Source organism: Plodia interpunctella, chromosome 21, assembly GCF_027563975.2.
Source record: "Plodia interpunctella isolate USDA-ARS_2022_Savannah chromosome 21, ilPloInte3.2, whole genome shotgun sequence".
NCBI classification, from domain to species: domain Eukaryota; kingdom Metazoa; phylum Arthropoda; class Insecta; order Lepidoptera; family Pyralidae; genus Plodia; species Plodia interpunctella.
This window is the reverse complement of record NC_071314.1, coordinates 872,238-888,513: the sequence shown is the minus strand read 5'-3', so window position 1 is coordinate 888,513 and position 16,276 is coordinate 872,238. Positions and strand designations below refer to the sequence as shown.

The following is a 16,276-nucleotide window of genomic DNA, read 5'->3' as shown; positions in this document are numbered from 1 at the left end:
TATACAATGAATTTAGGTAGATTTTCCATCCCCTCCATATGCTCCTTTGGATATCGTAAGAGGTGAGCAAGGGACAAAATAGCCTTGGCAGCTGACAGACAACAATAACATTTCCAAATAGTGATAAAATGACGCAAGCAGCCGATTGTAAAACCTCAGCCAAATCTTAAAAATTTATGGTTTATTTCTTACGTTTATCACGGTCTTCGTGGCGTCACAGCCACTAATGTAAGCGGGAATATGCGAGGTTAAAAGAGAGATGTGTCGACATTAACACCAAGCAAATTGGATGTAATTAAAAATGTCAAAGTAATTATAAATTAGGAACATCAACCAAAATCTCAGATAAGAGATTTCAACTTTTCCCCGGTTCCTCGGTCATAGAGCGGCCGAGTCCAGGCTCCGCTTGCCTGTGTTTTCCAACGGCGTGTGACTTACCAAGTTCATCAAAACATAGAGGACCGTGATGATGTACAGGATGAAGAACAACGCGTACCATTTCGACTTGGCGTACGACGGCATCATAACGTCAGGGAAACTGAAATATAAATATTACAGTCAACGTTTAACCCTTCGATCTTGGAAATAATTAAAACAATTTTGATAGAAAGAAAGAAAGAAAATCTTTATTCAGTTAAACACATTTACGTATTATGTTTAGATATTTTGCTAAAATATATCTGACTAGATGTGGCCCGGGGCTTTGCTCTCGTGGGAACTTTGAGATAAAATATAGCCTATAGCAATCTTGGAAAATGTACCATTCTAATGGTGAAAGAATTTTTAAAATCGGTTTGGTAGTTTCGGAGATTACCCGCCTCAAACTCACAAACGCTTACCTCTTTATAATAATAGTATAGATTTATATTTAAAAAATGGTAAGCCCTTCTGGCATGATAGGGACCAACACTGTTTGAATGAGTTTCTTTCGGCATTTCTTCTCAGCAGCGGTCGATCCGAAATGCTAGTATTTTGTAGCTTTGGTAAATATTATTTGATTTAGAATATGACATGAAAAAGTGCCTGTGAAGGCCTAATTTGAAAGAAAGAAAGAAAAAACGTTCATTTACCATATTACATTTCCCAATAAAAATACAAATACATCTATATATAAATGGCAAATTGGTCTCCGCTCAACACAATGTCGCGGCTTGAAACCACGAAGCTGGGCATCCGCGGATGCCATAAAATAAAATAGTAAAAAACATATACACACAATATACTTACTTAATTAAAATGGGGACGCAACAAAACTAAATACACAACAATAATGATTTAAATTTCTGTATAAATGATTTGATTTTAACTTTAGACCATAATGTTGGTAGACGCGTGTGTGACATCCCTAGTTGCAGCCGTTGATGGGCTGTGGTGACTAAAGTCAAATTCAACAAGGTTGGCCATAAAGCCCATTGACACATGCGTACTATGTTTTCCCAATTTCAAAAACGACAGTTTCGGTATATATGAAATGTATCGCAAAATTGGGTCATACAAGTTCACAGTAGAAATCGTCAACATTTATTTAAAAGTACACGATATTAATTCTATCTTCCTAACTGTGTTGGTTTGTTACTCTTTACGTTTTAACCACTGCAGTCTTGGCTTTTCCACATTAGAGGGACCGGGTTGTGGTTCCATTTTAAACAAAAAAAATATAACAAAGAAAACAAATTTCAAATAAATATATTGCGCGGCTGTCAAACAAAATGGCAGCCGAATGTATGAATCTCTGTCATCGGTAAGTGTGGGAGCAATGAACTTTATGGCCTTTCTACATGAACAATACTTTACTTACTCTCAAGATCTTGACAACTTGTTGCACAACTAGTTTATGTGTTGAGTTGTGCCATAAGTGTTCCTAATAGTATAGAAATAATGTTTATACTCACTTGGCAGTAGTCAGCAGCACAAACATGCTTACAAAGCAATCGCTGATTGTCCTGAAGTGTCCGTTGTCTATGTGCTCGGAGAACAGATAGTACCCGAGCAACGAGTATGTGGCAACGAAGAACATTAGTAAACCTGGAATACAACAAACTTGCTGAAATATCATTCACATATATTATTAGAAAGAAAAAAAAAAACATTGTAAGAAACAATAATGGTAAGCCGATCTGGCATGATAGGGACCAACACTGTTCAAATGAGTTTCTTTCGGCATTTCTTCTCAGCAGTGGTCGTTCCGAAATGCTAGTAGTTTGCAGCTTGTGAGAAATAACTATAAATATAAAGATTGACGAGAAAAAGTGCCTGTGAAGGTCTAATTTCTGAATAAATGATTTGAATATTGAATTTGAATGAATTTGAATTTGAATTTGAACAATGTATCAAAATCCCATGTCCATCTATACAAAATATATTAAATCTTTTCCGTGTTCCTATTGACGTAAAGTCAACCTACAAATACCTATTCATTGCAAACTCGCCTCTATTACCACGCGCTATAGAGGTTCATGCTGGGTAACTTGATGTGCTGTTGACTGTACTTACGCATCTACCGTCTATTTTTTGGGTTCCCCCAATAATTAATAAAGTATTAGAAACAAATACAGAGCAATAAGTTGGATTAAAAAAAAATGAATTATTTAATATTTTTATACCTTGAATCGTAAAATAACTTATAAATTTAAAATATCTACTTAGATTTTTTTTCTAATGCACATAATTATTATATTGTTTAATCGTTAAAATATATTAATTAAAGTAATTACTATCATAACTCCGAATGATGAGATGAGAATCCTTGGAATGTATAGTTTTTGAAGGGATTCTTTGGTGCCAACAAACTTTTCAATTTGAAATAATCTAAGGTAACCAAAATGTTAGTCTTTGATATCGAAATAATACTTATGTATATAGAAATATTTTTAACTTGAATATTTTTAAGCATGTTATAGTTTTAATTATTATCTTCGTGCCTGACGTACGTTTTTACCAAATGGCGCTAGTGTGTATACAACTTAAAAATATTTATACATTATGTATTATTTCGTACAAAATAACACGACTGCTGCTGTCCTTTTTAAGAGGCAATTACAGTGCCGTCTTTATATCATACAAATATATTAAATATAATAATATTCTCGCCAGATTATGATAGTAGAGCAATATTTTTTTTATCAACAAATAGCTATGGTATATTGTTTTTTTTTTTAAATATTAACCTTCTTAAGCAGTTGTGTAAAAAATAAAAGGCGATCTTCTCACCTAACATATCAATAATAGGCGGCAAACTCTGCAGTATCTGTCGTATGAACCGCCTGACACCCCCGAAATGGCGCGTGTCCACCAAGAAGATGGGGCGGAGCGCCCGCGTCACCCTGAAGTGGGAGGACTGTCGACAGAGCACCACCACGGCCTCCAGCAACATTATCAACAGAGTTATTCCCTGAAAAGTAAAATTGCCGTTTGATTTATAATTGCCCGCAACTACGCACGCATTATTTTTCCACGGGAACAGTTGTTTTCACATGAAAAGACAAAAGTCGCGTCAGTTAGCAATAACACACTCGAAAGGACAAGCTCTTAATGACGATGCTAAAGTGCCTCTCTATCTGCATTTGATAGAAAGAAAGACTTTATTCGGCTAAAAACATTTGCATCATATGTTTACATATTATCCTAAAACATATAGGAATTTGATATTAATGGAAAATCCGATAATGGAAGCCGAAAAGGTAAGCTCAGCTATGCTGATAAACAAATAAATAAATTGTAATGAATAAAGTAGGTACAGTCTGAAGAGGAAACAAATAAACTTACTTTCGCTTAGGATATATATTTCATGCTGTAACCTTACCTTTATCATAGTTCTCTTATGCTTAAGTATTGTGCTCCACCCTATCCACTTCAGTTTGAGATGTAGCTCCACTCCAATGATGGACAGAGCCAGCAGCTCTATCGTGCCGTGTGCCCAAACAGGAAGCTGCAATGAAAAAAGATTTAATTGTCTCAAAACGATTCAATATATCATTAAATAAATAAATAGGGACAAATGACACAGATTGAGTTAGCCCCAAAGTAAGTTCGAAACTTGTGTTATGGGATACTAACTCAACGATACTATATTTTATAACAAATACATATATAGATAAACATCCAAGACCCAGGTCAATCTGAAAAAGATCATTTTTCATGTTGACCTGACCGGGGCTCGAACCCGGGACCTCCACTGTAGCAGTCCGGCATGATGACCATTAAGCCACGGAGGTCGTCAAAACTTAAACTCGATGTTGCCCGAGGCTTCGCTTCTGTGGGAATTTTGAGATAAAATGTAGCCTATAGCAATCTTGGATAATGTACCTTTATAATAGTGAAAGATTTTTGAAATCTTGGTTCGGTAGTTTCAGAGATTACCCGCCTCAAACATACAAACACACAAACGCTTACCCCTTTATAATAATAGTATAGATAATATGCTTAAGAAGGTACTTATTTTTTATTAGCTTTTAAACTTGCAATGATATTCAAGATTTCACTTGAATAATAAAAAATAAGTACCTTCTTACGCATATTATCTGTACTATCAAATAAATAACAACATAAATCTTGCAACAAAATATTGAAGTATAGATATATACTTATCTTCAACCGTTTTGTTTTAGTTTGGATAGCATTGCATTATTATGATGGCATGGCCTGATGGTGCACCCAGGATCGGCTCCCGACGAGGGCACTCTTCAACGGTTTACTGCACGGTCATGACATTTTTGTCACGCGTTGAATACAAAAGTGAAATACTCGATTTACGATAGAGGTAACTAAAAATTATTCTACTTTTAACATCAATGGAAGTTAAAAGTATGTGGAAATTGTATGAAATATTTCAAATATTTTTTAAGCTCTTGAGCAAACAAGAAATGCACAAACTCTCCGTCTTTATATTTATTGTTTTCATTAGACGGCCTGACTTTTCGAGCATGAGAAGCGAAAAATACATTATAACATGAAAAATTTATTTAGAAACAAATGAACTTAAAACGAGATTCAAATTTTCACATTCAAATTGTATTGGGTATACCGTAACCATTGAAGCTTAAGTTACCTCAAAAGCAGGCACAGCGGGGACCTCAGTGAAGGCCAGCAATATGAGCACCAACGACGCCAGCAGGTCCAGGCCGTGGTACCAGGGGTTGTGGACCCTCAGGTACGCGGGCAGCTCCTCGGGGCTCGACGGGTGGGAGTCGAACTTCTCATTATTTTGACCTTCCTAAAAATATAGGTACAGGGTTACTGGTATCTAACGCATAAACTTCCAAAGGCGCATAAGATACATATAGTCTAACATCTTTTGTTCTACGACTGTGTTATGTTCTAGTAGCTTTGGTAAACATCATTTAATTTAGAATATGACGTGAAAAAGTGCCTGTGAAGGCCTAATTTCTGAATAAATGTAATAAATACAAAAATATTCCTTTTTTTAAAGTTTTAATGTCGTTTCTATAAAACGTTACCTCTATGTTCGATTCCGCTACATAACATAAGAATTTGTCTAAACGTAATAAATACAAAAATATTCCTTTTTTTAAAGTTTTAATGTCGTTTCTATAAAACGTTACCTCTATGTTCGATTCCGCTACATAACATAACGCTACTGTACTGTCTCGTGTTGCTTGGCTGTTAAATAGAGTTAACATGTGTAGAATCGCAAATTAGATTGTATTTTTTATATTAAAAGAAAAACTACGAATCACGAAAAGTCGTAGAATAAAAGTTGCTTGTTTTGATGTAGTCTTTAGGAGGTTTTGCTTTTGATACCCGTAACCAAGGTTACAGGCATATTTTTTAAAATATATTTTTTTAATTTATATTTTATCTATAAAAATAAAACTAAATAAACAAAATTAAAACTAATTACATTAAATTTATACTAGAACCTAACAAATTAAATATTTACGAAAACCTAGTCCCGGCAATTCGCCTTGAGGTAATGTGCCCCCAATATTAATTAATAACTTAATTCATGATAGATAGTTATACAGATATAAACCAATATGATAGAACCAATAAATCTTATACCAATCACGTCTGATAATAGGGATGTTCCATAAAAGTCGTTAAACCATAGACATTTTGTCTATGTACATTATGTACTTTTATATATTATTAGAAAAAAACATTGTAAGAAACAATAATGGTAAGCCCTTCTGGCATGATAGGGACCAACACTGTTCAAATGAGTTTCTTTCGGCATTTCTTCTCAGCAGTGGTCGTTCCGAAATGACAGAAGTTTGTAGCTTTTGAGAAATAACTATAAATATAAAAATTGACGAGAAAAAGTGCGTGTGAAGGTCTAATTTCTAAATAAATTATATGAATTTTTAATTTGAATTTTGATAAAAGTAATATATATATTTCTTTCATTTGGTCGTCACAGTGTCTGACTGATAATTTATCAGCAAGATTTACCTCTAAATATATAGCAGCCTCGTGATAGTTCATCTCCCAATGCTCGTCCTCGGACATGTGGATCCCTGTGTGCAGGGACGACCTGCTGCCCATGTCCAGGGTGCCCGTGTCGCCTGCGCCATCGCCGGTTCTTGTGTCTGTAATTGATTGATTTATTTGAATAAATATATATTTATTTTATTTAGAAATAGAAAGTCACAGGAAATGAACAAAATGTTAATATTACAAAGGTACATTAAATATATGCTACAAAATGGTACCACTCAGCTTGTGCCGTGACGGAGAGCCATGACGCTGATTATCATTTATACCAAACAAGATGGCGCTACAGAAAAGAGTTTGCGAGATAAATCCGCGAAACATATACACATACAATTATATTATCAGAATAATGTATGAACATGATTAAATACAACAAAAATATCTCTATAACAACTTTAAAATATGGCGAAGCGAATAAAAATAATAATATCTATTTGAGTATTATCACAGTACAAACACGGTTATGTGTCTAATAAAAACAAATTAAGATTTGACTTAGTGTCAGATTTAGTGTTTCTAATTGGAGGCGGCAAATGATCTAATATATTACCTAATGATAAAAGCGATCCGCGGCTCCGCGCCCCGGCGTCATACGAATGCAAAATTATGCATGTTGTATACATTATTAGCGGCACGCCCCGGCTTTGCTTAAGTAAAATCAAAGTAAATTGTACACCTAAACGTTCCTAAGGAATCACACTATCTATTTAAAAAAACCACATCGAAATCCGTTGCGTAGTTTTAAAGATCTAAGCTTATTTAGAGACAGCCAGCGGAAAGCGAAATTGTTTGATACTAATGTTTTGATTATACATATAAACCTTCCTCTAGAATCACTATAACCATTTTAGGAGACCTGGTAACATATGCTGGTAATTAGTTTTTAGTTAGCAAATGGATATGGTTGGGTTTTAATTCATTTTACTGCAGTGGGACGCTTCAATCATTAAGAAAAAGATTGATTTCATTCGAATAACCAGGTCACGCCAGAAGGATACCTACGCGTTCGTTCATCGCGGGCTAAATAGACATCAAACTTCAAATTATGTTAACTACTTTTAACGTGCGAACTAAAAAATAAATCAGTATTTTCTTACCAGGAAAATCAATGTCAGTATTATCCTTTAGAACGATATCAGTTTTCTCCATTATTTTAAAAAAATAATAAAACACACAATATACAACGTATCCGAGTTAGAAGCATACAGTTATATGCTGCGTACGCGCATTGTAACGGTCGACTGGCGGCCCCCGATTGGGGAAATCTCTCGTTGGCATTATTTTTTGTTTTGTGTGAGAAGAATGTATATTTGTTTAGAATCTAAACTATTTTATCTAAACTTTAGATAATATAATTAGTTAGGTACTAAGATGAATTGCATGTCCTTCTGGCATGAAGGGTCCAACACTGTTCAAATGAGTATCTTTCGGCATTCCTTCTCAGCATTGGTCGTTCCGAAATGCCAGTAGTTTGTAGCTTTTTGGGACTATCTATATATATAAAATGTTACTCTAGCGTTACTGAGTGACTGACAGACAGACAACGCACAGCCGAAACTACTGGGCGTAGAAAGCTGAGATCTGGTGTGTAGGTTCCTAGGACAGTGTAGGGGAGCACTAAGAAGGGATTTCCTGAAATTCCAACGGGAAACGGATTTTTACGCACATACCTAGGAAGTTGTGGGCAAAAGCTAGTATAATATAAAATTCAACGTGAAAAAGTGCCAGTCAAGGTATAATTTCTGAATAAATGATTGAATTAGCACCATTTAGAAAGGAGTCAAACATAAATGTAAGTATTGTTTGCATATTTACTTTACTAGTTTGTAAACTGCAAGAAAGGAGTGGTTCCCGTCCTATAATAGGACCGTTCAAGATCCTCTCGTAGGACGACTCGACCAAACAATAATTTCCCCAAAGCGGGTAGACGTCAGGCCGTCGATAGTAAAATCACACGACGAATCTTAAAAAAGTTTTACGATGCGATGTCAGCGTTAGCTTAAGCGGCTTCGGGGCGTTACAGCCACAAAATGCACCCGACAACACGCGAGGATACGGGACAAACAAGTCGTGAACATTACTTGCCGATTTAGAGTTTAATAGGTACTTATTAAACTTAGTTTAATACTTATTAAACTCTAAATCGGCTCAGTGGGCGAAGTGCTGGTTAACATTTGAATGAGGCACAGCGAACCAATCACATAGCGCCATTGTGACGCAACGACAACCACACTGCAATGTCATTGGTTCGCTGCGTCACAAGTCGAACCGATTCGATGGTAAGAAGTGGAAATGCTAACCAGCAATTCGCCCTCGATAGTAATGAGTAATCTCAGAATACAGATAGGAGAGTAATGTTCACGACTTGTTTGTCCCGCATCCTCGCGTGTTCCCGGGTTCCCGTCCCGGCTTCGCTCAGTAATAAATTATATATCTAAACTTTCCCCTTGAATCACTCTTTCTATCAAAGTCCGGTGCTTAGTTTTAAGATCTAAGCATACATAGGGAAGCACAGCGTGTATACACTTTGTTTCATGTAGTGACTAACTACGCCCCGGGACTTCGCTCCCGTGAGAATTTCGGGATAAAAAGTACCCTATGTGTTATTCCAGGTTATATTCTACCCGTGTACCAATTTTCATAATAATCCGTCCAGTAGATTATGCGTGAAAGAGTAACAAATACATGCACGTATTTTACTCAACTTTCCAATTTATTATATTAGTTGTTCGCCGCAAAGTTAGACCTCGCGAACACAATAAATTTTTACAAAATTGTAAATATTTCAAAAACGACTGAACCAATTTTGATGCCCCACGAACTTAAAAATTATATTGGCATATCTTTATATGACTATACCTTTCAAATTTCATCAAAATCGGATCCACAGTTCGAAAGTTATCGCGTTAAAAATGTATTTTTGCCCCAAGTAGAATGTTGAACACGCTCGCTTCGCTCGCTCGGTCAATTATTTAGATTTTACAGAGCGCAATTGTTGCAGGCAGACCAGTGCATGCAATTTAATTAGAAAAAAAACCATCACACAATATAAACAAAGTATCATATATACCTATGAACCTAGTGAAAGAGGCGTATGATCCGGCAGGCAAAACACTTCTGATGACACCCAGCACTTTGTCTAATTTAAACAAATTCATTTTAATTTTTTACTTTTTAATTTTACAAATTCCTCTTAGCACGGGCCACCACTCGCGAGATACTGAAAGTTCATCAAAAATGTAGGTCCAGATAACAGGTGATGGTACGGTCAGCATAATATTGAACACATGGTGTTATTGTACAGTAAAATAATTGTAATTAACTGCGTCCCGAGGTTTCGCTTCCATTATAATTTCTGGATAATATGTACCTACCCTATGTAATGGAATTACTTCCAGTACAAATACACTTGCGGCTTCGCGGTACATAATATGTAATTTCTTATATCAAAATGGCGCATACGTTCTGTCTTTTTTTTACACGATGCGTACACGATATGGGAAAAAGAGACAGCATTTGGACGTTAGCAACGTGCTAGATGTATGTATATATACACATATCGATGTAAGTAATAACATATAGATGTTATTACTAGGAAGTATTATGTAATCTGTGATGTTATCCAGTATATTCTACGCGAATACAATATTTCCATCGAGCAGATTTTGCGTGATTTAGTAAGAAAATTACAAACATTCACACACACTACCATTAATGCAGCCTTGCAGCCTTTCATAATAATTCAAGGTTTTAATTTTATAATATAATTATTGTACATTTACACTTTCGCGGACGCGTTACTGCTATAGCAACTATAACAATTAAACTTCTATTGCGTTTATAAACTGTTTTGCTGTCAGTACTTATCACATGATTATCAAAACACAAATATTTGCATGCGCTGCTCCCGCGCACTGATTCATGCTAGCTGTGGTGCAAATGAAAATTCTGAAAATACTTATTTCCGAAGTAACATAACCATTTTCTATTTGAGGTTACAGTTTATCCGACTAAAAGGTGTTTAAGACAGATAGATAACAAATAATTAATATATTAATCAATTACAGACAGACAAACATCGGAACAGGTGAAACTAAATAAAACTCTTCACATTTATCCTAATCCTATCCTAACTAATTATAAATGCGAAAGTAAATTCTGTTGTTTTGTTTATTACCTCTTCACGCTCTATCTACTCAACAAAGATTCTTGAAATTTTACATACATACATGTAGTTTGAAGTGTCTCAGAACATAGGGTACAAAATAACTGTTCCCGTGGGAAATTTACGCAGGCGAAGCCGCGAGCATAAAGCTAGTAACATATATACGAATGGAATAAATTATGAGTTCAATAATAAATAGGATTATAAGGTTTCCGGAACTGCATTATACCTACGTTTGTACAGTCGACAGCACATCAAGCTGCCCAAATTCATTGCAAACTCGCCGCTATTAACTAACTTGCTGTTGACTGTACCTAGTTATACACGTTATTCAAATTAAACCGTCATTGGGTATTCCGTTAGAGATAAGATTACGTGCAATCAAAGTTGCACTGAACACTGCCAGTAAATGGAGGAGACAAATATTACTATAGATATTTATAGCTGACAATTTAGTTATCTAATATTTATTACGTCTACTAGCTTTTACCCGCGGCTTCGCCCGCGTATACAGTGATTTTTCCGAGGATGAAAGGCACCCTATGTCCTTCTCTATACTTCAAACTACGTGTATATCCAAAATTTCAAAAAGATTGGTGGGATAGATAAGAGCGTAAAGATGTAACAAACAAACTTAATTTCGCATTGATAATATTAGTTAGGATTTCAACAATCTCTCAAAATCAACTGAACGGATTTTGTTAGCACGTAGAGTCGCAATGGCGAAAATCCTGCAGGATATACAGGTACTAAAATAGAAAATTTAACTGTTAGTTTTTAACGCTAAATAAAAACCGCTTGAACGGCTTTGGCGAAATTTGGAATAAGTAGATATAGGTAGTATAGATCAAACAGTCCACCCGTATTGCTATACTAATATTAGTAAGTAGAACAGACAAACTGCGACAAATAATGATAGGCCGCCGGCATTGTGATAATGACGTCGCGAGTAAATTGGATTCACATCACAAATAATAAACGTGGGAAAAAAATATTTAATAAAAAAATTGTAGAATGGTTAAAAATTCTCTATTATTCTATTACATACTTTGCTGATCAATCCCATCCCAGCAATACTACTACTACAAATATTATAAATGCGAAAGTTTGTGACGATAAATGTTACTCTTTCACGCAAAATCTACTGGACCGATTGTTATGAAATTTAGTACGCGATTAGAACAACACATAGGGTACTTTTTATCCCGACATTACCACGGGAGCGGAGCTCCGGCGCGCAGCTAGAATTTTGAATGCGGAAGCAAGTTTATTTGTTTGTTACCTCTTCACGCTCTATCTACTCAAACAATCTTCTTGAAATTTTGCATACATGTAGTTTGAAGTACAGAGAAGGACATATGATACATTTCATCATGGAAAAATAACTGATTTGAGGAAATTCACGCGTGCGAAGCGACGGACAAAAGCTAATTTGCTATAGATTTCTTACTACCAAAGTATTGTCGGAAAAAATAAAAAATCAGAACTATTATTTTATTTTTTTATTCTGCTAAAGGTAACTTTTATTAATTTTGCCCGCGGCAGATATAAACATTTTTTAATAATTCGGATCTAGTTTTATGTCCGGCCGACTGCCTGACGTCACCCTTCGATGTTCACCGGAAACAAGTGATGGTTTATAAAAACTACTATACATGAGTCAGATTGCCATAGTCCTTATGCCGGCTCAACACTATCAGCGAACTCCAATGCGAATGCATGGATATTACATAGTTTGTATGAGAGTTTTTATTTATCGCAATTAAAAATCAGCAATGTACCTGTAAATACCGAATCCGTCAAAGTTCGGCAAACTTTGCCGCGATAATGTGCGCGATTATAAAAAAATGGTTTAAATACAAACTCATATCACTCAAATTATATATTAATTAGTTGTTAAAAACAATACGTTGTTGGTTGTAATTAAATATTGTTTTACTAAAACATTACGTCTACGTTTAACTATTCATTAAAACAGCTTTAATTAAAGTTATAAAAAATTGCCAATTTCAATATAAATATATATGTATTTATACATTGAAATACTAATAATTAATAATTAGTAATTTATGCAACTCATTAAATTGTGGATCAAGACGTTAGATGACAACTTTTTATTTTGGTGACTATTCGAAGTCCCTTATATTATTAGGAAAAAAACACCAGTGAAAAAAATACTGTGATAATGACAATTAATGCTTTCAATCAAATATATGACAAAAATAAAATCAAACATTTTTAGACTCGTCCAAACGCTCCATACTAAATGCTACTCTAAGTGACGTCACGATTAATATCTTAATCAATTAGCGAAAAAAGGTATTTTTGTTTGACAGTTACCTTAAAATATTTTTTAAAAAACCGAGCCTATTACACCGCGCGCGTTCATTGGTCAATACAAACAGCGCGCGCTTTTCTTCATGTATACATTTGTTTGACCATCGAAATCACGTCATATCGCTCACATATTGCAGTAAAAGCAGGAAATTTGTTTACAAAAACTCACATGATTTGAACTTGTACCATTGCTCCCTCACTGAAAAATACACCTTATCGTATACACTGTTTACACCATACATTTTCCCTATTTTATTACTATTCAGTCACATTTATTTAACGTACTCACCCACATCTCAATTCAAAGATATCGCATGACATATCGAGATATTGCTTGTCAGAAGTTGTCAACAGTTGGTAGGTATGGCATGAATTTCTTTTCAGATCCATTACAAAAATGAAAATGTATTTATTTTACAGTCTTATATGTATACAGACTTAACTATCAAAACTAGGCCTAAAATACATGATACGTAGGTATATTTATTGCATATGAGCAGGGATGTGGGTTCGACTCCCGCACGCGTCCTGAATTTTTTTAACAATTTATTTTTATTAAAAAGGCGATTTTTTAAATCCAAATTCCCCAAAATTCCATGGGAACGAAGCCGCGGTCATACAGGAGAGCTAATTTTGTAGCTCTTATTATCGTCGATATATTGATAGACGATAACCACAAAGGCAAAGCCGGCTAAAAAAAATACAGTCATGATTAAGAATTTATTTTACAGCTGTTATTTTTTATCGCATTAACCTTCCTTTTGACGGAAACTAATATCGCCTATTGTCCTAACGCATCAATTGATATATTATAGCCATCCATACATGTAACAGACAAAAGTAGCTATATTCTTGATTTGCGTCATTGAAGCATCACCGTGACGTGGCCGCGAAATTGCTAAATTTAGTGGTCACTAGATCAGATATTACATTGGAAACCTTGGTTTTCTTGAGAACGTTTGGATATTTGTATGCCTTTCACGCAAACACGAAACGAAAACGGGGCGCAATGTTATATATAAAACGCTTTTTAATTTGTGTTAGAGCCCGTTCAGTGGTCTTACTCCTAGTGGGATTATCGGGATAAAAAGTAACTAGCGAGCCGACTCGGCTTTGCTCGCGTAAACCATAATAAATATACAATCAAGCCTTCCTCTAGAATCCAATATTTATTGGTAAAAACAGTTAAGAATCCGTCCGGTAGTTTTTGAGTTTGTCGCGTTCATACAGACAGACAAATGCGATAAATTTCTTTTTATAATATGTAAGGATATTTTCATAATATTAGCAAGCACACCCTAATAAATGTTATTGACTCCCGACTGATAACAAATGCATGTGATATTGAAAGATATTGATAAGGAAGGTTTTCTATAATCTATTATTAGAAAAAGAAATATAGGTATTTATTATAAAACAGTACCTAAGTATAGCACAAACATTAATAAGATCAGGACACATACCATACTATTTATATCATAAATGCGAACGTTTGTGTGTATGTGAGCATGTTTGTTACTCTTTCACGCAACGGATTATTATGAAATTTGGTAGAATATAACCTGAAAAACCACTTAGGGTACCTACTTTTTATCACGAAATTCCCACGCGAGCGAAGCGCCGGGGCGCGGCTAGTGTTAACACAAATAGCATTTACCGTCAGTATTCGTAAAACAATGCTACTAGGACATCATTATTATGTAATTAGAATAAGGTACAATATGTGTCTAGATTCCTCAGAGGCAGAGTAGAATCATGGTGAAACGTATGTCATAGAATGCAAATTAATTTACAATGTACATCACGTCCAATACATAAATGTATTATTTACACAGAACGTCAGTAACTATAGTTGGTTGCTTACAGCGTGTACAAAAATACAAATTTCCAAGTCCACTGCCGACTTCCAATATTTCAAAAAAACACCTCGTAGTTAAATAGATAGGAATATTAACTATATTGTGTCGATGCGTCTCTAAACGTGTTTAGTGGTAGGTAGTCGCGTCAATATTATGTGCGCTCATATAGGTATACCTATCATAATAATACATACTAGGTAAATTCCGAACCAGTACAAATCTATATGTACTTGCGTGAGTACTGACTGATATAGGGACCCATTGTTCTCTTAAATATCCACGAACAAAGTTCACACCAGTATTATCTTTTTACTAATAAGTATTATTTACAATGCTTCTGTGATGTTTATTTGTTCTCCAACTCGAAAAACTACTGAACTTATTTAAAATCGTAGATAAAACCCAGGAACACCTTATTGAAATTCCCTCGAATACTAAGATACTTACAGAATATGATTTCTGTGCCCGAAAACAAACTAAATATAATAAAAAATATATTCACACCATAATTTAAATAAATAACAAAACGCGATATTTGATGTCACTTTCATTAATCAATTGCATTGAGTGAAATAGCCTATTTTCGTAAAATACCTAAGTAGGTAAGTAGGTCCTACCTACTTAACAATTTGATTTTACGTGCAAACTTTGACCATTAAGTATTTGTTTTAGGTAGGTGTTCGCATGAGTAGGTAGCAGATTATGAGTTACTTTAGCATTAATACCTATTTTGCAAAATATAGAAGTACATAGGTCTGTAAAACAGTAGATTACAAGAGCTATTGTACCTACTGCATTGATTTATAAGTACCTATATAGGTTGACAATAAAATAGACACCTGCACTCTACTATCAATAAATTTAAATCTATGTTAAAGTGCAATTTAACGGCATGCAGTTTATGCAAGTAAAATAATAAACATGCAAGAATCTAAGGAAGCTCCAAGCTTTTTGCGGAATATTAAATTTAGGTCGGAGTACTGTTTGTTTATGTTATAGGTAGGTTAGTGCTCACTGGGTGACTCATATAGGAGTACTACGACATTTATCCAATTATAGCATTAGATGAACACCAGATCGATCTGTGAATTGAGTAGCATATGGACAGTGGAATTAATGCACGGGTGACAAAATTAAAACAAATGGAAATAATGAATTAAAAATGTATTGTTAATTACAACGAAAGCGTACAATTTGGCTGCTACAGTGCATGGAAAATTCTTAGCTTCTGGTTTACTTGTGACGTTTGAGCCGTAATTGTTGATGCTGGTGTTTGCGAAATCATCACTGAACCTTTTGTAACCGTCGGTCGGCGTAGACGGGCTCCTCAAAGAAGCCATTTTTCAACACTGATTTTTTCAATCATTTTTGACAGATTTGTCAAAATTATTTATTGACATAAGCTCAGATAAAAAATAACATCTTGTTCTCGTTTACTAAAAGTGTCAACTCCTCTAAATAA

General features: G+C 34.8%; 1 protein-coding gene across 7 annotated transcripts in view; it reads right to left on the bottom strand.

The window, feature by feature from the left end:
• LOC128678966 (two pore channel protein 1-like) overlaps positions 1-16,209 on the bottom strand; it is a 28,395-nt gene extending 12,186 nt beyond the window's left edge. Inside the window, exons 1-7 of one of the 7 annotated variants that reach the window (XM_053760866.2) lie at positions 16,052-16,209; positions 6,412-6,548; positions 5,048-5,212; positions 3,803-3,928; positions 3,211-3,391; positions 1,893-2,025; positions 439-538 (exon numbers count right to left, since the gene is read on the bottom strand). In XM_053760866.2, coding sequence (XP_053616841.1) covers positions 439-538; positions 1,893-2,025; positions 3,211-3,391; positions 3,803-3,928; positions 5,048-5,212; positions 6,412-6,548; positions 16,052-16,154 — 945 coding nt within the window. In that variant the 5' untranslated portion in view covers positions 16,155-16,209. Of the gene's footprint in view, positions 1-438; positions 539-1,892; positions 2,026-3,210; positions 3,392-3,802; positions 3,929-5,047; positions 5,213-6,411; positions 6,549-7,550; positions 7,619-9,523; positions 9,645-13,124; positions 13,259-16,005 lie in introns of those variants that run through there. The other 6 variants (XM_053760867.2, XM_053760872.2, XM_053760873.2 and 3 more) reach the window with 6 other exon arrangements.
• Positions 16,210-16,276: the final 67 nt, after the last annotated feature.